This window comes from Pan troglodytes, chromosome 15, assembly GCF_028858775.2.
Source record: "Pan troglodytes isolate AG18354 chromosome 15, NHGRI_mPanTro3-v2.0_pri, whole genome shotgun sequence".
In the NCBI taxonomy this organism is placed as follows: Eukaryota; Metazoa; Chordata; class Mammalia; order Primates; family Hominidae; genus Pan; species Pan troglodytes.
Window position 1 is genome coordinate 101815341 of NC_072413.2, and position 27905 is coordinate 101843245.

The 27905-nt window shown below is 42.2% G+C and overlaps 1 protein-coding gene and 1 non-coding gene across 21 annotated transcripts in view; both read right to left on the reverse strand.

Moving 5' to 3' along the window:
* Positions 1 to 27905, reverse strand: part of PPP1R13B (protein phosphatase 1 regulatory subunit 13B) — a 110290-nt gene that overhangs the window by 62233 nt on the left and 20152 nt on the right. For 16 of the 20 annotated variants that reach the window (XR_010151287.1, XM_054665824.2, XM_054665827.2 and 13 more), the window contains exon 2: positions 1334 to 1481. Coding sequence is in view for 17 of the 20 variants with exons in the window: in XM_054665824.2 (XP_054521799.1) it covers positions 1334 to 1481 (148 nt within the window). In the remaining 3 variants the exon portion in view is untranslated. Of the gene's footprint in view, positions 1 to 1333; positions 1482 to 10106; positions 10230 to 18314; positions 18532 to 27905 lie in introns of those variants that run through there. The other 4 variants (XM_054665829.2, XM_009428563.5, XM_054665831.2 and 1 more) reach the window with 4 other exon arrangements.
* On the reverse strand, positions 1235 to 1311 carry LOC112205478 (small nucleolar RNA SNORD51). The gene has a single exon (XR_002939431.1). It is a non-coding gene; the product is annotated as a small nucleolar RNA SNORD51 (small nucleolar RNA).

The window sequence follows — 27905 nt, forward strand, 5'->3', positions numbered from 1 at the left end:
TAATCCCAGCACTTTGGGAGGCCCAGGCAGGTGGATCACTTGAGCCCAGGAGTTTGAGACCACCCTGGGCAACATGGCAAAACCCTGTTTCTACAAAAATTAGCCGGGCATGGTGGTGCATGCCTGTAGTCCCAGCTACACGAGAGGCTGAGGTGGGAGCACTGCTTGAGCCCAGAAGATAGAGGTTGCAGTGAGCCAGGATTGTGCCACTGTTCTCTAGCCTGGGCAACAGAGAAAGACACTGTCTCAAAAATAAATAAATAAATAAATAAATAGGCAAAAGAACTGAATAGACATTTCTCCAGAGAAGATATACAAACGGCCAATATGCACATGAAAAGATTTTCACCATCATTAGTCATTAGGGAAATGCAAATCACAATCACAATAAGACATATCTTCACAACTACAAGGATGGCTAAACTCAAGCAGACAGTATCAAGTGTTGATGAGAATGTGCAGAAATTCTCCACGTCGTATACTGCTGCAGGGAATGTAAAATGAAGCAATTGCATTAGAAAACAGTCTGGTGGTTCTTGAAAAGGTTAAACACAGAATTACCATATGACCCAGAGATTCCTAGGTTTATACCTAAGAGATATGAAAATATATGTCCACACAAAAACTTGTACATTGCCAGGTGCGGTGGCTCATGCCTGTAATCCAAGCACTTTGGGAGGCCATGGTGGGTGGATTGCCTGAGCTCAGGAGTTCAAGACCAGCCTGGGCAACACGGCGAAACCCCGATTCTACTAAAAATACAAAAAATTAGCCAGGCGTGGTGGTGCACGCCTATAGCCCCAGCTACTGGGAGGCGGAGGCACAAGAATCGTTTGAACCCAGGAGGCGGAGGTTGCAGTGAACCAAGAGCATGCCACTGCACTCCAGCCTGTGGGAGAGACCAAGGCTCCATGTCGGAAAACAAAAAACAAAAACAAAAACAGTTTGTACATGAAAGTTCATAGGAGCATTATTCATAATAGCCAAAAAAAAAAAAAAAGAGAGAGAGACAGCCCAAACATCTATCACTCTGGCCTGGGAGACAGAGTGAGATCCTGTCTCAAAAAAAAAAAAAAGTATACAAAAAAGCATTTTGTAAAACTCAGTCCTGTGCAATATAATTACATTTATTTTAATTACTCAGTTCTTTATTACCACGGATAACTAAGAACTAGAGGCAATATTTTCCATTTGATAAATACTAAATTATATGTACTTAGTTACCTTTTTTCCCCATCTTTATCAGAAAAAAAGCAAATCCATCACAAGCTTAGCTAAAAGATGGTGATTTGATTTTATCAATGTAACAATCTTTACAGGACCTAATACATACCATTTCCCCTCCACACTTCAGCTAAATGGCAGCTGCCTTCTCCAGGTTCCTTGCAAAATTCTACAACATCTCGACAGGTTGTTTCCGGTGTTATAGGAACTTCTGTTAAAATCTGTTCATTGTTGCTCAAGAAAACGGTTAATATCATCTGTAAGAGAAAAGAGTAAAGCTGTAATTTAGATTCCTTATCACAAACAGATTAATCTGTAAATTTAAAGTGATCCCTCTACCCACCCCCCGCCCCCAAAATGCCTACAGAATTATTTTCTGGAAATAATAATAGATAAGCTGATTCTAAAGTTCATGTAGAAAGATGAAAAAGACAAGTCAGGAAAATTCCAAATGAGGAGAGTAATAGAAAAGAAAGAGCACTACCAGATCATTATAAAGCCTCAAAACAACAAGGCAGCAGTAGATATATACATAGATCAATGGGGCAAAGTCATACCCCAGAAATAGACCCAATTACCTATGAAAAAAATGGCAAATGATGAGGGAGGTATCTCAAAAATCAAGGAGGGAAAACGACTATACAATGAGTGATGTTTGAGCAAAATATATCCATGTGGAAAAAAATGGTTTCATACCATATATCGTACACTAGCAGAAGTTCCTAATAGATCAAATATTTAGATACGAACCCTAAAACCATAAAAAGTCCAGAATAAAACCTGGGTAAATTCCCTTTTATAGCTTTGGAATAAAGGTGCTGTTTCAAACTATGACTCAAAAATCAGACACTATTTTTAAAAAGACTGATATTCAAGTACATTAAATATAATAATCTCTTTTTTTTTTTTTTTTTTTTTTTTGAGATGGAGTCTCGCTCTGTCGCCCAGGCTGGAGTGCAGTGGCGCGATCTCGGCTCACTGCAAGCTCTGCCTCCCGGGTTCACGCCATTCTCTTGCCTCAGCCTCCAGAGTAGCTGGGACTACAGGCGCCCGCCACCACGCCCGGCTAATTTTTTGTATTTTTTAGTAGATACGGGGTTTCACCATGTTAGCCAGGATGGTCTCGATCTCCCGACCTCGTGATCCGCCCGTCTCGGCCTCCCAAAGTGCTGGGATTACAGGTGTGAGCCACCACACCCGGCCAAGAATCTCTTATAATCCAGAAAAACAAGGTAAGGGAAAATATTTGCAACTCATATTACAAATACAAAGCTAATCCCCTCAATACATAAAGCGCTCCTAAAAAATGATAACAGAAAGACCAAAAATCCAATTCCTTAAAAGAAATTAGCCAGGAAAGTGTATTAATATATCACAGTAAAAGAAAAATAAATGACCCTTAAACATAAAAATACATTATAGTGTATTTGAAAAAATAAAAATTGTCTAGCCTTACTTTATTTTATTTTTTTGAGACAGGGTCTCACTCCGTCACCCAGGCTGGAGTGCAGTGGCATGATCTCAGCTCACTGCAACTTCTGCCTCCTAGACTCCAGAGATCCTCCTGCCTCAGCCTCCCAAGTAGCTGGGACTACAGGCATGTGCCACCACGTCCAGTTAATTTTTGTATTTTCTGTAGAGACAGGGTATTGCCATGCTGCCCAGGCTGGTCTCAAACTCCTGAGTTCAAGCAATCCTCTCGCCTTGGCCTCCCAAAGTGCTGGGATTACAAATGTGAGCCACTACACCTGGTGTTTTTTTGTTTGTTTGTTTTTCTTGAGACAGAGTCCCACTCTGTCGCCCAGGCTGGAATGCAATGTCGCGATCTTGGTTCACTGCAACCTCTGCCTCCCCAGTTCAAGCAATTTTCCTGCCTTGGCCTTCTGAGTAGCTGGGATTACAGGCGCATATCACCACGCCCAGCTAATTTTATTTTATTTTATTTATTTATTTTTTTGAGATGGAGTCTCTCTCTGTGGCCCAGGCTGGAGTGCAGTGGTGCAATCTCGGCTCTCTGCAAGCTCTGCCTCTCGGGTTCACGCCATTCTCCTGCCTCAGCCTCCCGAGTAGCTGGGACTACAGGCGCCCGCCACTACGCCCGGCTAATTTTTTGTATTTTCAGTAGAGACGGGGTTTCACCGCGTTAGCCAGGCTGGTCTTGAACTCCTGACCTCTTGATCCGCCCGCCTTGGCCTCCCAAAATGCTGGGACTACAGGCGTCAGCCATTGCGCCCAGCCTTATTTTGTATTTTTAGTAGACACAGGGTTTCGCCACATTGACCAGGCTGATCTGGAACTCCTGACCTCAAGTAATCCGCCTGCCTTGGCCTCCCAAAGTGCTGGGATTATAGGCGTGAGCCACTGTGCCAGGTTTTTTTGTTTTTTTTTTTTTAATTTCAAAAAAATACTAACACTTTGATCTAGCATCTTAAGACATCATATTGGAAGGAAATTTTTTTTTCCCCTTTTCCTCAGTGGAACAATGAAAGAGATACTTTAAAAACAATACACCTAAAGTAAAAATTAGGCTAGGCATGGTGGCTCACATCTATAATCCCAGATTTGGGAGGCCAAGGTGGGTGGATCACCTGAGGTCAGGAGTTCAAGACCAGCCTGGCCAACTTGGTGAAACCCCAACTCTGATACAAAAGAAATACAAAAATTAGCCAGGCGCGGTAGCATGCACCTGCAGTCCCAGCTACTCAGGAGGCTGAGGCAGGAGGATCACTTGAACCCGGGAGGCATGAGGTTGCAGTGAGCCAAGATCGCACCACTGCACTCCAGCCTGGGTGACAGAGCAAGACTCTATCTCAAAAATAAATAAATAAATAAATAAAAATAAAGGAATAAAGTAAAATTTAAACCAAAGATTTTCTTTAATCAGAAGGTATTATAAAACATTTATGTCTAATCTTTGACAAAAGGTCAGAAACAGGCCAGAAATGGTGGCTCATGACAGTGGTCTCAGCTGGAGGCTGAGGTGGGAGGATCACTTGATCCCAAGAATTTGAAGCTGCAGTGCAGCTTACAATCACGCCACTGCACTCTAGCCTGGGCAACAGAGCCAGACCTTAAAATCTCTGCATTCGAGTAAGCATATGATTTTAGTTTGTTGTTAAGATTTTTTTTTCATCCAGGCACAGTGGCTTACGCCTGTAATCCCAGCACTCTGGGAGGCCAAGGTGGGCGGACTACTTGAGATCAGGAGTTTGAGAACAGCCTGGCCAACATGGCAAAACACTGTCTCTACTAAAAATACAAAAAATTAGCCAGGCGTGGTGGCCCGCGCCTCTAGTCCCAGCTACTCAGGAGGCTGAGGCATGAGAATCACTTGAACCCCGGGGGGCAGAGGTTGCAATGAGCCAAGATTGCACCACTCACTCCAGCCTGGGCAACACAGCAAGACTGTCTCAAAAAAACAAAAACAAAAAACAAAAAAAAAGATTTTTTTTTCTTACAAGTGCCCTAAATTCCTACATTCTGAAATTAAGCATCTTTACATCTATGGTCAGATTTTATGTAACCAAAATTGATAACAGCTTTGAACTGGTTTCCTTGCCACTAATCTCCCCCGACTCTAACTCCTCACCGTTACCATTTCATTTTTTTTTTCTTCTTTTTTTGAGACGGAGTTTCGCTCTTGTTGCCCAGGTTGGAATGCAATAGCGTGAACTCGGCTCACTGCAACCTCCGCCTCCTGGGTTCAAGCGATTCTCCTGCCTCAGCCTCCCGAGTAGCTGGGATTACAAGCGTGCACCAACACACCCAGCTAATTCTGTATTTTTAGTAGAGATGGTGTTTCTCCACGTTGATCAGGCTGCTCTCGAACTCCCGACCTCAGGTGATCTACCCACCTCGGCCTCCCAAAGTGCTGGGATTACAGATGTGAGCCAACACGTCTGGCCTACCATTTCATTTTCTAAAAGTCAAATAAAGTTATTCCCTTGCTTAAAATATTTAAGAGCTCCCCACTGCCCAACACCAGCCCTTCCCAAAACACCTTCTCTGGTATATAAGCAGGAGATAGGTTTCTTAACTGAGCACTCCTTAAGAGTCTAATGTAATGATCATATATATTTCTTTTTTCCCTCCAGGGAATCTCATGAGGCTTGGATTTCTATAAAATATACTCTGAGAAAACCTTCCAGGTTCTAAGTCTCTCCAAGCACTAAACCTCCCTCCATCAGCATCAATGGAGTTCTCTCTGGCAGCCGTCCCTCTGCCCAAGTACCCTTCCTGTTTGCCTGTAAATTCCTATTCACAATTCAAAACTCAGCTCCTAACTACCATTTTTGCAAAAACATCCCTTTACCGCCTCCGCTCACCAGGGAGGCCACATGCTCCTTCCTTTACGATCCAGTGGCTCTTCACACAGATCTCTATTGCATCACCTCAATGACTCCCTCCCTTTATAGACTCTGCACTCTTCTAAGCACTTCACTTTTGAGTCTTTAATTTCCCATTGCTGAGTCAGGACCTGACGCATAGGAGGCACACTAAAATCTGGTCAACTCCATGAATGACACACAAATATAGAACCCCCACCATGCCCTAAGTTGAGAAAAAATATATACACACACAATTGAAGTAAGATATATCCAGTCTGTTCAATAAACAAGCATCATCCCTCTTCCCTGAGCACATTTCTATTTTACAATAAATTTTTTAAAAATTAAGTAACAGTTACCTCTGCTCACTAACCTGTAAGAAGAATTTATAAAAACTGGGGATTTTTGTATACTGAAATAAGTAGCCTGGAATCTACAGAATTTGGAATAAAACAGGTAATTACTGGATCCAGCTCAAACCAAGGCCAAGACTAATACTTTAACAGTTTCATCAGAAACAACTGGAATATAGTTTTATTCTTACTTATACACATTTATTCTACAGTTGTAATGGTAAATATTTTCCAATATGACTTCATAATCTATGCTCTTAAAGATCTAGTAATATCGGGAGGCTGAGGCAGGACAATGGTGTGAACCCGGGAGGCGGAGCTTGCAGTGAGCCGAGATAGCACCACTGCAGTTCAGGCCTGGGCAAAAGAGTGAGACTCTGTCTCAAAAACAACAACAACAACAAAAAGATCTAATAATAAATTTTCCCAAATCATGCTTTATAAATTGAAGTTTCAAATGAGTAAAAAAATTTTTTTTTACTACCTTCCCTTATATGCTATTCCTACAGTTCACTAGCAACAAGCAGAATGCCCTGTTTCACTCAGTACTTCGGAATCAGTTTTTCTTCCTTGTTCCTTACCCTTCTACCCACTAAGGCATCCCACGGTTTGCTCTCAACGCTCTGAGCTAGCAAAACATTTGCACAATCATTGCCTCATGAATATAGCAAGCGTAAAGCAGTACCCTTAGGCACTCACAGAGGCACAGCTTGTGCTTACTTGCTCTGAAACGCCGAATTCTTTATGAATGCATTGTCAGAATGAAGGATGGTATGGCAGCATTTTGGGGTACCTTCTGAATTACCAAGACTCTTCAGCTCATGAGTAAGTTCAATGTGATGAGGGAGGGGGAGAGGCACGATGACAGGTTGTAAATCTGGATATTTTTAAAAGCGAAGAACACCCAAATAACTTATCCAAAAGTCACTAAACATTATTTCAATTTCTTGTGTTCAATTTTATCACTCGCAATAACCCTGTCTTTCCTAATTTTAGCAAAATTCATTTTCCCTAATCTCTATTATTCAAGCTAATTTCATTATAATCATGGCAGACTTTAAAGCTTTCTAGAGAAATTAAGCTGGTTTTGACCTGGATGGTACACATTTCCCTAAAGCATCACCGAAAACTGAAGCTGAAAAGCCGTGTGACTGCTAATGTTATTCTAGTAAGATTTCTTCAGCTTAAACATGACTAAAGAAGCTCCAAAACAAATATAGTGTATTGATTCTAGATGCACTTGCTTGTATTTTAATAACATCTTTGAAATCATAGTACACCTCACGATGGCACGACACAATTTAATGGGTAGCATATTTTTTTCTTTAATAGTATGTACAAAACAGATGAAATTCAGTAGGATTAAGGAAACTAAATGAAAAAAGAAAACAAGTTAATACATTTATCCTTCCTAAATGATTAATATGTTAAAAATAAAAGATTTGGGGCCGGGCGCGGTGGCTCACACCTGTAATCCCAGCACTTTGGGAGGCCAAGGCAGGCGGATCACCAGGACAGGAGATCAAGACCATCCTGGCTAACACAGTGAAACCCCGTCTCTATTAAAAATACAAAAAATTAGCCGGACATGGTGGTGGGCACCTGTAGTCCCAGCTACTCGGGAGGCTGAGGCAGGAGAATGCTGTGAACCCGGGAGGCGGAGCTTGCAGGGAGCCGAGATAGCACCACTGCACTCCAGCCTGGGCAACAGAGCGAGACTCCGTCTCAAAAATAAATAAATAAATAAATAAATAAATAATAAACAAATAAATAAAAGATTTGGTTAGCTACAGTTAGGAAAACAAAAATTTCTAATTGTGTGCTGTAACAAATATAGCATGTAATGACAAGATGCCCTACTTATGCCTTTCCTCAAACTGCTTCTCTGCCCTGATGAATCACACAACAAATCCTGCCCCTTTCTGCTCACTGACAGTACTCTCTACCCATCCTGACCTGACCTGAGAAAGACTGGAACCAATGTCTGCCCATCTTGACCCAACCTCAGATAAAGCCTCCTCTTCTCCCCTGCTGTAACAGACTGTGGCTATTTATAGCACAACTTTCTTACATTAAATTATCAATAGTTTTCTTGACTACATCCTCTACTGGAACAGTATCTGTGACTCATTACCTGGTCTTGAAATCATCTAAGTGTGTCTTAACTTGCTCCATTTTTTTTTTTTTCATTCAAAAAAGTTGGAAAAGATCATACTAGACCATAAGGACAATACTTGTGTTCTCCAGCTCAGTGCCTGGACACACAGTGGTGCTCAAGAAATGCAGGATGAGGCAGGCAGAAAACTGACAACCATTATTAAGTAGCTTAAGACGTCATCTTACCCTTGCTTTCAGGAACATCTGAACTAAGAAAATCAACTGAAATCAAATAATCACTAATTTAAGTAACCCATACAGATATTTTAACATTTTTACAAACTTGGTATTTAAACTATTTTCTTGGCAATCCAAGGAAACCAAAGCAAAACACAAATTGAGGATGTATAAGCTATTAAAAAACAGGAATTAGCTGGGCATGGTGATTCAAGCCTGTAATCTCAACACTGAGGGAGGCAGAGGCAGGAGGATCGCTTAGGCCCAGGAATTTGAGACCAGCGTGGGCAACATAGTGAGACCCCATCTCTACTAAAAACTAAATAAATGAATAAACAACTAGCTGGGCATCATGGTATGTGTCTGTAGTCCCACCTACTCAGGACACTGAGGTAGAGGATCACATGAGCCCAGGAGTTCAGTGCTGCAGTGAGCTATGATCATACCACTATACTACAGCCTGGGTGATAGAGTGAGATCCCATCTCTAAGGAAAAAAAAAATCTAAACAGGAATTATCCTATAATCAAAGAGACAGACAATCACAAGCATTGACAAGGATGTGGAGAAACTGAAACCTTCATATATTGGTGATGAAGATGTAAAATGGTACAGCTATTTTGTATAACAGTTCAGCTGGAGTGCAGTGGCTCAATCTCAGCTCACTGCAACCTCCGCCTCCCAGGTTCAAGTGATTCTCCTGCTTCAGCCTCCCAAGTAGCTGGGATTATAGGCGCACGCTACCACACCTGGCTAATTTTTTTATTTTCAGTAGAGATAGGGTTTCACCATGTTGGCCAGGCTGGTCTCGAACTCCTGAGCTCACGTGATCTGCCCGCCTCGGCCTCTCAAAGTGCTGGGATTACAGGCGTGAGCCACTATGCCCGGCCTAAAAAATTTTAAACACAGATTTGCCATATGGCCCAGCAATTCCACTCCTAGGTACCTACCCTGGGGAAATAAAAATATATGTCCACGCAAAGTCTTGTATGCAAATGTTCATAGCTGCACTGTTCATAGTAGCCAAAAAGAAGAAACAAGGCCAGGAACGGTGGCTCATGCCTGTAATCCTAGAACTTTGGGAGGCCAACGGTGGCAGATTGCTTGAGCTCAAGAGTTCAAGACCAGCCTGGGAAACATAACAAAACCCCGCCTCTACAAAAAATTTAAAAAGTAGCTGGGCATGGTGGCACACGTCTATAGTCCCAGCTACTCAGGAAGCCTAGGTGTGAGGATTGCTTGAGCTCAGGAGGTCAAAGCTGCAGTGAACTGTGATCATGCCACTGCACTCCAGCTTGAGTGACAGAGCGAGATGCTGTCTCAAAAAAAAAAAAAAAAAAGGAAGGAAAGAAGGAAGGAAGGAAGGAAGGAAGGAGAGAGAAAAGGAAAGACAAGACAAAACCAAAATCTCCATTAACAGATAATTATGGAATATCATACAATGGAATATTATTCAGCAATAAAAGTAACAAAGTATTGGCACATGCTACAACATGGATGAACTTTGAAAATACTAAGCTAAGTGAAAGAGGCCAGACACAAAAGACCACATGTTATATGATTCCATTTATATGAAATGCCCAGAACAGTCAAATCCATAGAGAAAGAAAGATGTGTGGTTGCCTAGGACTGGGGATGGGAATGAGGAGTGATGGCAAATAGGCACAAACTTTGTTTTGGTATGACAGTAATGTTCTAAAATTAGATTGTGATGATGGCTGTACAACTATGTAAATTTACTAAAGATCACTGAATGTTCACTTAAAATAGGTAAACTTTACGGCACATAAATTATAACACAATGAAGCTGTTTTTAAAAAGTAGGATATATAAAACTTCTAGAAAAGGAATTCAGAAACTTGACTTACATGGTACAAAGAACCCTGGAATAGGAGGCCCAAGTTCCATCCTTAGCTATGGCATTGACTGCTGCAACTGGCTGGGGAAGCTGCTCCTTAGTCTATCTCTGGGTCTTGGTTTCTTGGCAAGAACTCAGCAGATAATATGAAACACATATTTGCAGGAAAATGGCTCTCAGGCTTTTCTGGCCCAACCCAATCAGGTAAAGTATTAGACCCCCCAGCTCACCTATACCATCTACTACTTCTTTCTAGTGGAAAAGGAGCTCAGGGATAACAAAAAATAACTGAAGAGAAATAAGGTGATAAAAGCTATACTAAATTTTAGTAACTTGCAATAACTCACTTGGTAGGTTATGAGTAAATAGCTCATAAAAGCCACAGAAAGGATCAGTTGGGGTGAGGGTGGGTGAACACCAGGAAGACCCCTTTAGCTTTCCAGCAGGCCACGCACCCCAAAATGAGAATTGATGCTAAGGTCCCTTCTGGCCCTGATTGCAACTCAGTTCACCAATTTAAAATCTCAGAAACATTAGAGCTGTAAGGAAAACTAAGTCTAAGCCATCACCCTAAATGCTTCATCTCACTTTCCTCAATTAGCCTCTCAAAGACTGAAAAACACACCTGGGAGTCGCTGTCATCCACACAGAAAAAGGAGAATAAAATAAAGGATTGGCTCAACTCCCTTCTCTCTCATACTCCACAAACAATCCATTAGCAAGACTGTCAACCTCGTACCCAGAATCTGATAACTCGTCTCCCTGGCTACTACCCAAGCCCGAGCCACCACCACCTCTCAGAAAGGATGTCTGCAAGAGCAAACTCATTCATCTGTTTCCACTCTCACCCTTCAGATACATCACTTCATTCAAAACCTTCCCGTGGTTTCCTCTCTGAGAATAAATTTCAAAGTCCTAACTATTGTCTAAGAGGCCCTGCAAGACCTGCAACACACACATGCATACCTCTCTGATCTCAGTGCTTACCACACTCTTCATCCCTTCTCCCTCCCTCAACAGGGCAAGCCAACTCCTGCCTCAGGGGCTTTGCACTTGCTATTCTCTGCATAGACCGCTTCACTCAGCTACTGACATTGTATTACCCTCTTCTTTCAGGCCTCTGCTGGAATGGCGTCTTAGCAAGGAAGCTTTCCTTAACCGAGAGTCTACCTAAAATAGCACTACTCCATCCCTCTGTCCTCCTACCCTGGTTTATGTATTTCTGCTTAGCACTCAACCACCACCTGATCTATGTATATATTTGTTTATCCTCTGTCTGTTGTCACTAGAACACATAAGCTTCTTGAGAGCAGAGTTTCAGTTAATTACCTGCTGTGTCAGTAGTGCCTGAAGCAGTGCCTGGCACGTAAGAAGCACTCAATAAACTCCCCCAATTATACGTAAAATGTCCCTTTTTTTTGAGACAGAGTATCACGCTGTTGCCCAGGCTGGACTGCAGTGGCGCGATCTCGGCTCACTGCAAGCTCCGCCTTCCGGGTTCACGCCATTCTCCTGCCTCAGCCTCCCAAGTAGCTGGGACAAAAAGTGCCTGCCACCACGCCCGGCTAATTTTTTGTATTTTTAGAAGAGACGGGGTTTCACCGTGTTAGCCAGGATGGTCTCGATCTCCTGACCATGTGATCCACCCACCTTGGCCTCCCAAAGTGCTGGGATTATAGGCATGAGGCACCACACCCGGCCATGAAATGTCTTTTTATAGTAGGTTTCTTGAATCACGACAGGTAGGTGTTTGCCTGTTTTCTCATCTTCAAGTTCTCTGTAGAAAAACAGCCAATATTTTACCCCTCTAATCACTGAATTAGTCCACATCAAAGAGAAGAAAAATATTCTTTAAAAAAGTTAGTGTGAGGCTGGGCACAGTGGCTCATGCCTATAATCCCAGCACTTTGGGAGACCAAGGTAGACAGATCATTTGAGGTCAGGAGTTCGAGACCAGCCTGGCCAACATGGCGAAACCCCATCTCTACTAAAAATACAAAAAAAAATTAGCTGGGCGTGGTGGCACCTGCCTATAATCCCAGCTACTCAGAGGCTGAGACAGTGGAATCCCTTGAACCCAGGAGGCAGAGGTTGCAGTGAGCCAAGATCACGCCACTGCACACCAGCCTGGGCGACAGTGACTCTATTTCAAAAAAAAAAAAAAAAAATTAGTGTGAAAGTCAGGAGCCTTGAACGTAAGTATGTGGTATTCGGCAGATTTCACTCAAACCTAGAGATACAATGGATGTCCCTTGCTCTAAAGCAGGGGTGTCCCAACTTTGGGCTTCCCTGGGCCACACTGGAGAATTGTCTTGGGCCACACATAAAATACACTAACACTAATGATAGCCGATGAGTTAGAAAAAAAGATCGTTAAAAAACATATATATATCATGATGTTTTAAGAAAGTTTACTAATTTGTGTTGGGCTGCATTCAAAGCTGTCCTGGGCCTCCTGGGGCCCGGTGCCATGGGTTGGACAAGCTTGAGCTAAAGCTTTTCTTTCCACAAGGTGGCACTGCAGGGTAACAGGGGTGAGTTCAGCACCACCCCCTTCCCCTGACACAAATTTTAGGGATGAAGAATTAACTCCAAGGAAAATAAAGGTACAGTTTAGTAAGATCATATTAAGTTCAATTTCCATAATTAGGGCTTGTATTATTTTGGAAAAGAAATAAAATTAACCTTAGAGCAATGAAAATTTTTTTCTAAATAAATAAGACTGTAGAAGTACATATTTAACCCTCTTACGAAGGCAGAGACAGCCATACACCCATTTTTTTTAATGTTTCTTTTTTTTAGAGACAGGATCTTGCTCTGCTGCCCAGGCTGAGTGCAGCAGCACCAATCCTAGCTCACTGCACCCTCGAACTCCTAGGCTCAAGTGATCCTCCCTCGCCTCAACACAAACTGTGGTACATAATACTGCTGGAATATTATTCAGTTATTCAGCAATGTTAAAAAAAAAAAAAAAGCACAAATCCAGAAGAGAGTCCCCACTGTACTTTCACGTCCCCACTGTACTTTCTGCTCCATCTTTCTGTATATCTAAAACTTCTATAAAAAATAAGACAGTACACTGCCCATGGAAAGGGTAAGATATGGTTTGGCTGTGCCCCACCCAAAAGCTCATCTTGAATTGTAATACCCATGAGTCAAGGGGAGAACCAGGTGGACATAATTGGATCATGGGGCGGTTTCTCCCATTTTGTTCTCGTGATAATGCGTGAGTTTCACGAGATCTGATGGTTTTATAAGCATCTGGAATTTCCCCTGCTGGCACTCGTTCTCTCTCCTGTCAGCCTGTGAAGAGGTGCCTTCCGCCATGATTTTAAGTTCCTGAGGTCTCCCAGGCATGCAGAACTGTGAGTACATTAAATCTCTTTCCTTTATAAATTACCCAGTCTCCGGTAGTTCTTTATAGCAGGGTAAGAGAAGAGTAACATAGGGTGTTTTCTCCTGACATTTTGACACGTATAGATACGTGTCTGAGTATTTATGTAAGAACTGAGTCACCTTGTAAAAGGTATTTCTTAGTGTGGGTTCATGGTCAGAAAAGTTTGAAAGATACTACTCTGAGGGCCTCATGAAACCTACCAGGACTTCCATAAAACTAAATGAAAAGTCATTGCACTAGGGAAAAAACATTTCCATTATCATTTATTGGTACTTATTATTACTCATTATAGTATGGACTTTACACATTCTCAATTGTCATACCATCTTTGTGATATAGGTACTACTCTTCACTTTACAGATAAGGAAAAAGAGGGTCAGAGAGGTTAAATAATTTGTCCCAGATGGGCATGGTGGCTCACACCTGTAATCCCAGCACTTTGGGAGGCCAAGGCGGACGGATCACCTGAGGTCTGGAGTTCACGACCAGCCTGGCCAACATGGTGAAACCCCGTCTCTACTAAAAATACAAATATTAGCCGGGCGTGGTGGCACATGCCTATAATCCCAGCTACTTGGGAGGCTGAGGCAGGAGAACGCCATGAACCTGGGAGGCCGAGCTTGCAGTGAGCCGAGATTGCCCCACTGCACTCCAGCCTGGGCGACAGAGCAAGACTCCGTCTCAAAATAAATGAATAAATAAATAAATAAATAAAATAATAATTTGTCCCAAGTCTGCTGAACTAATAAATACTAGAGTCAGGATTTAACCCTGGCCTGTGTGACTCCAAAGCTTAAGCTTTAAACCACTACTCTAAAGTGCTTCAAAATAAAAAAGATAAGGCAGTAAAAGTTTCAATGGGCTGAGCCCCGTGGCTCACACTTATAATCCCAAGACTTTAGGAGGCTGAGGCAAAAGGATCACTTGAGGGTAGGAGTTAAGAGATGAGCCTAAGCAACTTGACGAGACCACATCACTATTTTAAAAAAAACAAAAACCGGCGGCGGGGCGCGGTGGCTCACGCCTGTAATCCCAGCACCTTGGGAAGCCGAGGTGGGCGGATCACGAGGTCAGGAGATTGAGACCATCCTGGCTAACACAGTGAAACCCTGTCTCTACTAATAATACAAAAAATTAGCCAGGCATGGTGGTGGGCGCCTGTAGTCCCAGCTACTCAAGAGGCTGAGGCAGGAGACAGGTGTGAACCCGGGAGGTGGAGCTTGCAGTGAGCCAAGATCACACCACTGCACTGCAGCCTGGGCGACAGAGCAAGACTCCGTCTCACAAAAAAAAAACAAAAGGAAAGAAAAAAAATAGATGTTTATGTAAAAACTTGCAAATATTTATGGTATTATTCATAATAGCCAAAAAGTGGAAACAACTCAAACTGATGAATGCCTAAACAAAATGTGGTATACCCATACACTGGAATATTATTTGACCATAAAAAGGATTCAAATGAATGCTAAACATGGATGAATCTTGGAAACATTAAGCCAAGTGAAAGAAGCCAGATACAAAATGTTCACATATTATATGATTCCGTTTTTATAAAATGTCCAAAACAGGCAAATCCACGGAGAGATAAAGTAGATTAGTCGTTGGTAGGAGCTGGGAGGAAGGAGAGAGCGGGAGTGACTGAAAAATGGGTACAAGATTTCTTTTTGGGATGAAAATATAAAACTAGATAGTAGTGATGGTTGCACAATTTGTGAATACACTAAGAACCAATGAATTGTACATTTTGAAAAGATGAATGTTATTGTATGTGAATTATGTACCAATAAAACTGTTATTTAAAAAACACAAACACAGGCTAGGCATGGTGGCTCACGCCTGTAATCCCAGCACCTTGGGAAGCCAAGTTGGGTGGATCATGAGGTCAGGAGTTCCAAGACCAGCCCAGCCAACATGGTGAAACCCTGTCTCTACTAAAAATACAAAAATTATCCTGCATGGTGGCGGGCGCCTGTAATCCCAGCTACTCAGGAGGCTGAGGCAGGAGAATCACTTGAAACTGGAAGGTGGAGGTTGCACTGAGCCAAGATCGCACCACTGCACTCCAGCCTGGGCAACAAGAGTGAAACTCCATCTCAAAATAAAATAAAATAAAATAATTTTAAAATAATAAAAAAAAGTACGGCCAGGTGTGGTGGCTCATGCCTGTAATCCCAGCACTTTGGGAGGCCGAGGCGGGCAGATCACAAGGTCAGGAGATCGAGACCATCCTGGCTAACACGGTAAAACCCCATCTCTATTAAAAATATGAAAACATTAGCCAGGTGTGGTGACGGGCACCTGCAGTCCCAGCTACTCGGGAGGCTGAGGCAGGAGAATGGTATGAACCCAGGAGACAGAGCTTGCAGTGAGCTGAGATCGTGCCACTGCACTCCAGCCTGGGCGGCAGAGCAAGACTCCATCTCAAAACAAACAAACAAAAAACCTAGCTATGCCAAGTATTCAACCTACACCATCAGTAAAATATTTTTCTCAATGAAAACAACTTTTTTTTTTTTTTTTGAGACAAGAGTCTCACTCTGTTGCCCAAGCTGGAGTGCAGATGATCTTGGCTCACTGCAACTTCTGCCTCCCAGGTTCAAGCGATTCTCCTGCCTCAGCCTCTCAAGTAGCTGGGAATACAGGTGCGTGCCACCACCCCCGGCTAATTTTTGTATTTTTAGTAGAGACGGGGTTTCACCATGTTGACCAGGCTGGTCTTGAACTCCAGAACTCAGGCCAGGTTTCCGGCCAGGCACAGTGGCTCACGCCTGTAATCCCAGCACTTTGGGAGGCCAAGGCGGGCGGATCACCTGAGGTCGGGAGTTCGAAACCAGCCTGCCCAACACGGTGAAACCCCGTCTCTGCTAAAAATATAAAAATTAGCCGGGGGTGGTGGCACATGCCTGTAATCCCAGTACTCGGGAGGCTGAGGCAGGAGAATCGCTTGTACCCGGGAGGTGGAGGTTGCACCATTGCACTCTAGCCTGGGCAACAAGAGCAAAACTCAGTCTCAAAAAAAAAAAAAAAAAAATTATTTCCTTTCATATATTTTTCCTTTTCTCAGGCAATAAACATTTATAGCTGTACCTTAATGTCTGCAAATACCAAAAATTCAGTATTAATCCATTTGCCAGTAGCAACTGGGGCTTAAAACAACAAAGATAATTAGAAAAATAATGTTCCTGAAGAACACTTTTATATAATCATGTATATCAATATAGCTTAGTAAATACTATTCATCTGATGAATACAATTTACAAAGGAAAAGTAAATCTAATAGCACCCCATCTTTTTACAAATGACTCTATCCATTTCCTCTTTCAGATCTGAGCCAGCTCTTGAAAACCATGATGCTGCCTTGAATTTGCTTATAATGCTCAGAGTTACTGTTCTTAAAATATTTCTCATCTTCAGAAAATTAAGCAAAAGCGAAGTGTGGAAAACAAAATCGCAAGTGCCTGGAGATTATCTATGTCATTTACAAAGGGAAAATACTTAGATGTCCCTCAGGCCTCGTGGAATCTAAATTCGGGCACTAATGACATGAGCCATGATAAGATGTCCTAATGAAACAAGACAGACCACCGTTGTTACTGCACAGTGACATGGTGGATAAAGTTTCACCTAATTAGGTGAGCTCCAGTGAATAAAAAATTCACTGACAGCATTGTTCAATAACAACTGTAACCAAGATCTAGAAATCACTATCAAAATGAAGACTACACATAAATTTACTAATCTCCATATAAAACTTGTTATATTAAAAAAAAAGACTTGTCTAAGCTTGGTTATCAACTTTAAAAAGTGAAACCTAAAGGTTTAAAAATATGTTTTCACAATAAATGCCTCGTTCATGTTTTATGCTTCTGAAAACCATTTGCTTGTTCAAAGTAGGGTACATACAGAGCTAAATTTTTTTTAAATTTTGTTAGTATTGACATTTTAGATAAAATCAGAATGAAATTTATAATAAGACACAACATTAAAGGACTTTTACCATTTATTAATAATAAAAATAGCTAATTATTTTTGCTTGCTATGTTTGAGGATAAGCCCCTCTCCTTTTTTTAACTCTCAACAGGCCTATGCTAGGTGCTAGGATGATGATCCTGTCACTGCAGACAGACTGGCGTGTCCAAGGCCATGTGACTGAGATGCTTCAGACATGACAATCTAACCCAAGTGTGTCTGACTCCAAAGCTTAAGTTTCTACTCAGATAGTTCAGGAACAAAACAGTGCTAAAGTTTATGAACATTAAAAAAAAAACCCAACTATTCAAGTTCTTCATCTTGATGAAACTACAGGAAATAATCTTTACCCAAAAATTATCAGATGGGTAAATCAAACTTTTTTTTATAATGAAAGAACTCACTTCATACATATAATATACACATACCTTTGAAAAACAAAACGTTGTAAGTGTGACATAAAAGGACGAATTAGTAGATATTCATCGTAAAATCCAAAGATTAATGTACTCACAGCCTAGCCTGCCACCATGCAAAACATTTCCTACTACAGAAAGGAAATTAAAAATGAAAACTTTAACGCCTTCCTTCCCACTCTATGAGTTCCCACTCTTTTATGAATGTGGTTTGGGTCCTGAGATTTGGGTCTGCTCAGATACCAGAAGAGCCCTTATAAAACCCGTCTACAATTTGTAGAATTTCAATACCATCCCTTTTTGAAGACACTACTGATTAAAACATTAGGCTGCATATGAGTTTTCATATTTCTATGACCATAATTTCTACTCTTGCAAACAACAACCTATATTATGGAGAATGACTGAATTTCTCAATGTTAATATTGTCAGGTACCTGTTTTCACAAAGGGAGAAGAACGAATATTTTCTTGGCAGCTACGAGACAATCATACACCAGTTGATTTCGTCCTCATGGCAACCTCAGAGACATCAACTGGGATGGCCTTCAGATGACAATTCTTTCTCCTCTTCTCTGGGCTTCACATCTGGGCAAGTTCCCAGGGGGTCACGCTTATTTTACATGGCCCATCCCTCTTGCCATGCTGACTCAACTAAGAAAAACACTTGATGAAAAATGTTCTTCATTATACAAATATTTATTGAGCACCTACTACCTGCCAGGCACTGGAGATTTGGCACTGACAAAATGGACAGGGTTCTGCCCTTATGGAATTCTTACTATATAGTTGGGAAAAAGAGACTAAATAAATAGGCAAAAAATATAGTATACTAGGTGGTACTATATAGTATGGAAAAAAATTAAGCAGACAAAGAAGACTGGGAATGGGGCAATTTTAGTTTTCAATAAGTGGTTAGAAAAAGCCTTACTGTTGAAGGATAATTCTAAGTTGGAAGGGGAACAAAAGCCTCACTGAAGGAGGAGAAAGGATGAGCCATAATGACAGCTTGAAGGAAGACCATTCAGGCGAAGGGAACAAGTGCAAAGGCCCTGAGGCAGAATGAATGCCTGAAGAGACTGAGAATCAATAAGGAGTCCAGCTTGACTGAAGCAGGGAAATCAAAGGGAGAGGAGTAGGAAATGAGAGATAAGCTACGAATTAGGCTTTTTCTCAGAAGGATATTAGCAGCCCTTGGAGGGTTTTAAGTAAGAAGTGGCATATTTTGCCATAAAGGTTTACAGGTTCACTGTGGCTGCTTTGTTGAGAACAGACTGAGGCGGGGAACAAGCACAGAATTAGGAAGACCTAGACATGGTGGCGCAGGCCTGTAGTCCCAGCTACTTGGGAGGCTGAGGTGGTAGGATCCCTTGAGCCCAGGAGTCTGAGGCTGCAGTGAACTATGATCCTGCTACTGTACTCCAGCCTGGGCAAGAGAATGAGAAATCTGTCTATAAAAAACAAAACAAAACAAAACAAACAATAACAACAAAAAGAAATGAAACAGGAAGGAGTCTCAGGAGGCTAATATAAAAATCCAGGAGAGAATGAGAACCCTAGAGGTAATGCAAAATAGAACCTGGGTACACTGTAAAGTTAGCTCTGACAAGATTTGCTGATGGAGTGGATGTGGACTGTGAGAAAGAGGTCATGCCCTAGAGAGAAAGCCTACCACACCTGCTGCCAAGGTCCCCAGAGCTCCCGTTTCTGCCCCATCTGAAGATCTGGTTGTTAGGCTATCCCTCCAGAGTCCTTCCAATAAACCCCCTTTTGAGAGGTTAGAAAACAACAGTTGGTTTCTGCCACTTGAAACCAAAAGGAACTTAACCGCTACAATTATTATCATTTTACAAAGAGAAACCTGAGGTGTGAAAAAGGCTCAGTACTTATCCCAGACCCACAGTTACTTGTAGTAGAGTTCAGATATGAACACCAGTCTGACTGGCTCCTAAGCCTGCACTTATTCCATTAAAGCACACTGCTTCCAAGGCCTTGAGTAGTCCTCTACCTGCCAACGGGTACAGAGAGCTTAAAACAAAAACAAGGGGGAGGGGCAGGGGAAAAAGGCCAGCAACAATCAGGCTTCAGTCCCAGCAACTTCCCTAGGGAGGGACGCGTGAGAAGCAGGAATCATCCTATTACGGACAACGCCCCTCCCTTCTCACCACCCCACCAGGTCCAGAGCCTCAGCTCCTCTGTTCAGCAAACACGGGGAAGCCCCAGCTCCACGAAGTTGAAAGCTCTGGCTACAGAAGAGGAGAGAAAATGGGGCCAAATTCGCAGATCACCTTTCCTTTTGTTTTATCATCTTTCTACACTGCTGCAAAATCATCTTCTCTCTCTTCTCAAAAATAGTGTTGTTATTGGCTTAGCACTCAGGATGTTCTCACAAGGACCCGTATTTTGACACAAAAATAAAACATTCAATAAACATTCACATTAGTCCTTTTTTTTTTTTTTTTAATAGACAGGGTCTCACTCTGTTACCCAGGCTGGAGTGCAGTGGTGCAATTATGGTTCACTGCACCCTCAACTTCCTAGGCTCAAACTATCCTCCCACCTCAGCCTCACAAGTAGCTGGGACTGGCACACATACCACCATGCCCAGGATTTTTTTTTTTTTTTTTTTTTTTTTTTTTGTAGAGACAGGGTGACCGCTCTATGATGCCCAGGCTGGTCTCCAACTCCTAGTCCCAAGTGATCCTCCCACCTCAGCTTCCCAAGGTGCTGGTATTACAAGTGTGAGCCACTGCACCCAGCCCTAGTCCTGTTAGAAGAAAAGCTTACATTAGAAGCTGCAAACTTAAAACAACACTACATAGCTGCCTCAATTTTTTTCTATAGTAACTAAAGTTGTTTGCGGGGAAAAAAGGGATAACTTTTTGTTTTTCTTGTAATTTGAGTTAGTAAGCAAGAAAGTGATTGCTACTTAGTCCTTTTGAAAGCATTCAATTAAAAGGGTTATGTTGAGATTTCAAGCTATCAAAAAGATCAGTCATAAAATCTTAGAGCCAGATTAGAACCTAATCTATCCAACACTCTTTCCCCATTTTGTAGATGAGGAAGTAGAAGCCCAGAAAAGGAAATAATTTGTCAAGGTTAATAAATCATCTTGGTAACAAAATGAAGACTAAAATCCAGGCTGATTCTCATCCCTGCATGACACATCCTTGTCAGTATTCAGTTACCTTGTTCACTGAATATTAAAGGAGGTCTGTAAAATGTCTAGCAAAAGCACGACATACCATATTCTCTCAAATCTAATTTCCTCTTCCTCTTTTTAATTTCAGTACCTGATAATAATGGGCACTGAAAAAGTTGGGAAGCCTCCCCGCAACTTTTAAAATTATAGAAATGAACTGAAATTAAGTCACAAAAGAGACCCAAAATTGACACAGGAACATATCAAGTGTGAATTATAAATACAGAGGAGCACTGGGCAGTGGCTCACGCCTATAATCCCAGCACTTTGGGAGGCTGAGGTGGGCGGATCACCTGAGGTTGGGAGTTCGAGACCAGCCTAACCAACATGGAGTAACCCCATCTCTACTAAAAATACAAAATTAGCCGGGCGTGGTGATGCCTGCCTGTAATCCCAGATACTCGGGAGGCTGAGGCAGGAGAATTGCTTGAACCCGGGAGGCAGAGGTTGCGGTAAGCTGAGATTGTGCCATTGCACTCCAGCCTGGGCAACAAGAACAAAATTCCACCTCAAAAAAATAAATTAAAAAAAAAAATAAATAAATAAAGAGGAGCTGACCACAAAATAGATCTATAATATGATTTGAAAACATAAGAGGGCTCCATAAATACCAACAAGACCCTGGAAAACGTAAGCTAAGTGACAATATTTGTTAAAAATAAATAAGTCCAAGGCATTTAGTTGAGATATAATTGAGGTATCATAAAATTAAGAACTAAATATGCTGCTTTTGAGTGAAAAAAATAAGCTAACAGGACAGAGTGCTAGGACAACAGGTAAAACCAAGACCTTCCCATGCACATCTGGATATATGGAAACCCAATACAAATCATGCCTATGAAAAACTACATTGTTTCATCCACAAGACAATCTCAAGAGATGAGGATCAAAAAGCCACTTTTTTTTTTTTTTTGGAGACGGAGTTTTGCTCTTGTCGCCCAGGCTGGGGTGCAGTGGCACAGTCTCAGCTCACTGCAACCTCTGCCTCCTGGATTCAAGCAATTCTCCTACCTCAGCCTCCCAAGTAGCTGGGACTACAGGCACCCACCACCACGCTAGGCTAATTTTTGTATTTTTAGTAGACACGGGGTTTCGCCGTGTTGACCAGGCTGGTGTCCAACTCCTGAACTCAGGTGATCTGCCCTTCTTGGCCTCCCAAAGTGCTGGGATTAGAAGAAGCGTGAGCCACTGCACCCAGCCAAAGCCACAAACTTTTATAAAATCAAATCTAAAGAGAAAACACCAAAACCCCACAGAATACATTTCTTTGTTCATAAAAATTCACCCTAACTACCTATTTCACCGGTGGCTCACGCCTGTAATCCCAGCACTTTGGGAGTCCAAGGCAGGTGGATCACAAGGTCAGGAGTTCAAGACCAGCCTGGCCAACATGGTGAAACCCCATTTCTACTAAAAATACAAAAAATTAACCAGGTGTGGTGGCGCACGCCTGTAATCCCAGCTACTGGGGAGGCTGAGGCAAAAGAATCACTTGAACCTGGGAGGCAGAGGTTGCAGTGAGCTGAGATTGCACCATTGCACTCCAGTCTGAGAGACAGAGCAAGACTCCATCTCGAGAAAATAAAAAAAAAAAGTATTTCCTAATCCTTCCTGCATTGAACAGGAACAAGGAAAAGAACCATTTATGACATGCAAATGAATGAGGTAGGTCATATCATCCCCACGTTACAGATGGAGAAGCAGACTCAAGAGATGCTTGACACCTTGCTGGGGATCAGAATCTAAACCCAGGGATGACCCCAAAAGCCTACTATATCACATTGCCCATAAGGATCCCTAAGTCTCTTAGAACAGGGACAATTTGGCCGGGCACAGTGGCTCACAGCTGTAATCCCAGCACTTTGGGAGGCTGAGGCAGGCAGATCATGAGGTCAGGAGATCGAGACCATCCTGGGTAACACGGTGAAACCCTGTCTCTACTAAAAATACAAAAAATTAGCTGGGCGTGGTGGCGGGTGCCTGTAGGTCCCAGCTACTTGGGAGGCTGAGGCAGGAGAATCGCTTGAACCCAGGAGGCGGAGGTTGCAGTGAGCTGAGATCGCGCCACTGCACTTCAGCCTGGGTGACACAGCGAGACTCTGTCTCAAAAAAAAGAAAAAAAAAAACAACAGGGACAATTTGGCAGGCCACTGCTCTCCCTCCATCAAGGTGAGCTGGACAGTGTTATTCTCAAAGGAGAAGGGGAGGGATGGAGAAGAAGGGAGAACAGTGTTCACATACGACTTGCACACTGGACCTAGCTTTGGTCTACATTTTGCTTCCTTCACAGAAGGCCAGCCAAAACTCATGGGCTCTGGACCCCACCTTGTCACCAAGATCTTATACCTGGGGAATCAAATGACCTTGGAAATTCTAAACCCCAGAACCAAATTTCAACCATCAAAATTATTCAGTCTAGCAGTCTTCCTCCTCCTTGACTGCCACCTCCAACAATAACAGTAATAGCACCCACTTATTGACATTTACTATATGCTGGACTTTGTGCTGATCACTTTCCATGTATAACAACTTTCAAGCCTGCCAGAAATCCTGTTTTTTAAAGTATCTTTCTTATTTTTACAAATTAATATACATATACCCAGCCCTCATTCTCTTTTTTAAGGCTATTTCTCTATATGATCACATCATAATTTATTTAGAGACAGGCATTATTAGGCTGGGTGCTGTGGCTCACACCTGTAATCCCAGCACTTTGGGAGGCTGAGGTGGGCGGATCACGAGGTCAGGAGTTCGAGACTAGCCTGGCCAATATGGTGAAATCCCATCTCTACTAAAAAAGTACAAAAATTAGCTGGACGTGGTGGTGCGCACCTGTAGTCCCAGTTACTCTGGAGGCTGAGGCACGAGAATCGCTTGAACTGGGAGGTAGAGGTTGCAGTGAGCTGAGATCACGCCACTGTACTCCAGCATGGGCGACAGAGCGAGACTCCGCCTCAAAAAAAAAAAAAAAAAGGAGACAGCAAATGAGTGTCTTTAAGTCCACAGTGCCTATGATCATGTGGGTATATAATAAAAGGGTAATAAATATTTGTTGTATGTCACTTTCTTTGTACTACATTTATCTTCCCTACTGGGCCATCACATCTTTCACAATGCCCTGGCATTTAGTCAGAGCACAAACATATTTGTTGAAAGTACAGGCATATCTTGTTTTATTGTGCTTTGCTTTATTGAGTTCTGCAGATATTGCATTTTTTTTACAAATTGACGGGCTGTGGCAACCCTGTGTCAAGCAAGTCTACTGGTGCCATTTTCCAACAGCATGTGCTCACCCATGTGTCACAATTCTCTCAATATTTCAAACTTTTTCATTATTATTATATTTCCTATGGTGATCTGTGATCAGTGGTCTTTAACGTTACTATTGTAATTGCTTTGGGGCACCACAAATAACACCCACATAGAACAGCAAACCTAACTGGTAAGTGTTGTGTGTGTTCTGACTGTTCCACCAACTGGCCATTCCCCCATTTCTCTCCCTTTCTCGAGCCTCCCTATTCCCTGAGACACATTATTGAAATCAGGCCAATTAATAACCCTACAGTGGCCTCTAAGTGCTCAAGTGAAAGGAAAGTGACCATGTCTGTCACTTTAAATCAAAAGCTAGAAATGATTAACCTTAAGAGGAAGGAATGTCAAAAGCTGAGATAGGCTGAAAGCTACGTCTCTTGCCAAGTTGTGAATGCAAAGGAAAACTTCCTAAAATAAATTAAAAGTGCTACCCAGTGAACACACAAATGATAAGAGCCTGAAACAGCCTTAGTATTGATATGGAGAAAGTTTTAGTAGTCTGGATCAATAAAACGAGCTATAACATTCCCTTATGCCAAAGCCTAATCCAGAGCAAGGCCCTCTCTTCAATTCTATGAAGGCTGAGAAAGGTGAGGAAGCTGCAAAAGAAAGTTGGAAGCTAGCAGAGGTTGGTTCATGAGCTTCAAGGAAAGAAGTCATCTCTGTATCATAAAAGTGCAAGGTGAAACAACAAGTAATGACAGAAAAGCTGCGGCAAGTTATCCAGAAGATCCAGCTACAATCACTGACGAAGGTGACTACACTAAACAACACTGTAGACAGTGATTTTTTCTTTCCTTCTTTTTTTTTTGAGACAGAGTCTCGCTCTATCGCCAAGGCTGGAGTACAGTGGCACAATCTTGGCTCACTACAACCTCCGCCTCCCGGGTTCAAGTGATTCTCATGCCTCAGCCTCCAGAGTAGCTGAAATTACAGGTGCCCACCACCAGGCCTGGTTAATTTTTGTATTTTTATTTTTATTATTATTTTTAGTTTTTGTATTTTTAGTAGAGACAGGTTTCACCATGTTGGTCAGGCTTGTCTCAAACTCCTGACCTCAGGTGATCCACCCGCCTTGGCCTCCCAAAGTGTTGGGATTACAGCTGCGAGCCACCACACTCGGCCAAACATAACTTATATGCACTGAGAAACCAAAAAATTTGTGTGACTCACTTTATTGCGATTATTTGCTTTATTAAAGTAGTCTGGAACCAAACTCGCAATATCTTCAAAGTAAGCCTTTATAGATTTAACACCCAGGATATAACTACTTCCCGCTCAGCCCAGGCCACTTGACCTTTCTGGATCTCAGGATGCATACACAATTCAAACTTGAAACCCACCTGCTTCACCAGGAGCTTCCCTAACAGGGCTTTCACATAAAGAGGTCTACTCAGGTATTACCACGAGAAGTCAGCATTACAAAGGATCTTAGCAGTTATTAGTCTGGATTTCTCCTCGCTTTATAGTAAGAGAGTTCATAAATTATGGTTTTATGACAAACTAATAAAGCTTCAAATCACAAGAAATACATTGAAAATTTCAAAACAAAAGTACAAAGCAGTTAAGTTTAGATTATGGTAGGTATAGGCCATGCACAGTGGGGAAGACAGGAGGTTGAGACCAGCCTGGGCAACACAGCTAGACCCTGTCTCTACCAAAAAAAAAAAAAAAAAAAAAAAAAAAAAAAAAGCCAGGTGCAGTGGCTCATGCCTGTAATCCCAGCACTTTGGGAGGCCGAGGCGGGAATTACAAGGTCAGGAGATAGAGACCATCCTGGCTAACAAGGTGAAACCCTGTCTCTACTAAAAATACAAAAAAAAATTAGCTGGGTGTGGTGGCAGGCGCCTGTAGTCCCAGCTACTGGGGAGGCTGAGGCAAGAGAATGGCATGAACCCGGGAGGCAGAGCTTGCAGTGAGCGGAGATCATGCCACTGCACTCCAGCCTGGGTGACACAGCGAAACTCCGTCTCAAAAAAAAAAAAGGCAAAAAAAAGTAGATTAAGGCTGGGCACGGTGGCGCACGCCAGTAATCCCAGCACTTTGGGAGGCCGAGGCGGGTGGATCATGAGGTCAGGAGATCGAGACCATCCTGGTTAACACGGTGAAACCTCGTCTCTATTAAAAATACAAAAAATTAGCCAGGTGTGGTGGCAGATGTGGTGGCACGCACCTGTAGTCCCAGCTACTCAGGAGGCTGAGGCAGGAGAATGGTGTGAACCCGGCAGGTGGAGCTTGCAGTGAGCAGAGATTGCGCCACTGCACTCCAACCCAAGCGACAGAGCGAGACTCCAAAAAAAAGACTATACTAGATACTTTTTGGGGTGGAGAGTGGAATGTGAAAGCAATGAGATTTTGCAAAAATCTAGATGTGTAGTAGAGCCTCCAAAAACATTGAGAAACCCATTTCTTATCTCATGGTAGTGTAAAATTTTGGTTTCAGTAATTCCTAGCACCAGACTTCTCCTCTGAATATTAGCCAATACATCACAAACTGCTAGAAAGTTATAGTATGATATAGTATATATCACACTATAGATCTATAGTGTGATATCTGGTGTATGATATATATAATACTATAGATATATAGTGTATATATAGTATATATAATACTATAGATATATAGATATAGATATGATATAGTATATCATTAACCATAAAGCTTCAGCTTAAGAGACTTCGATAACAATTGGTTGTCACCTAACAAAAAAAGCTAACAAAACACTGAGGTTCATTTTTCCATTACATTTAATCATGGAACTTAGCTACTGTGACTTTATTACCAAAAGTATAAGCAGCTACTATTGCTATTATAAAAACAGCATTTTCCTCTCCTAGTTATCCCACAGAAGCCTTAGTATCTAACAACTAGCAACTCTCAAAAAGGACAAGAAACCAATTGGACCATAAGGTATTCTCTATTAAGAGTGATTTTTAAGAGTTTGTTCAATTCCAGAGGCAAATAACCAACCACACAAAGAGACTAAAATTGGGCTCTAAGGTTTTTGTTTTATGGCAAGACATGGCAGTATAAAAAGCACGGCCGGGTGCAGTGGTTCATGCCTGTAATCCCAGCACTGTAGGAGGCCGAGGTGGGTGGATCACCCAAGGTCAGGAGTTCGAGACCAGCCTGGCCAAAATGGTGAAACCCCAACTCTACTAAAAATACAAAAAAATTAGCCAGACATGGTGGCAGGCGCCTGTAATCCGAGCTACTTGAGAGGCAGAGGCAGGAGAATCACTTGAACCTGGGAGGCAGAGACTGCAGTGAGCCGAGATCACGCCACTGCTCTCCAGCCTGGGCAACAAGAGCGAAACTCTGTCTCCAAAAAAAAAAAAAAAAGTGCAAGAAGCCAAAACCCATAGTGTAAGGCAGTGTTACCTTTTATGTAACATAAATTGGTTACATTTACAGGATCACTCATTCATTCATTTAGGAAAATTTTACTCAGCCCAGCTTGGCCCTGGGCCAGGCTCTGAGCCAACTTCTGCCCTCACTAAACTTGGAGCAGAC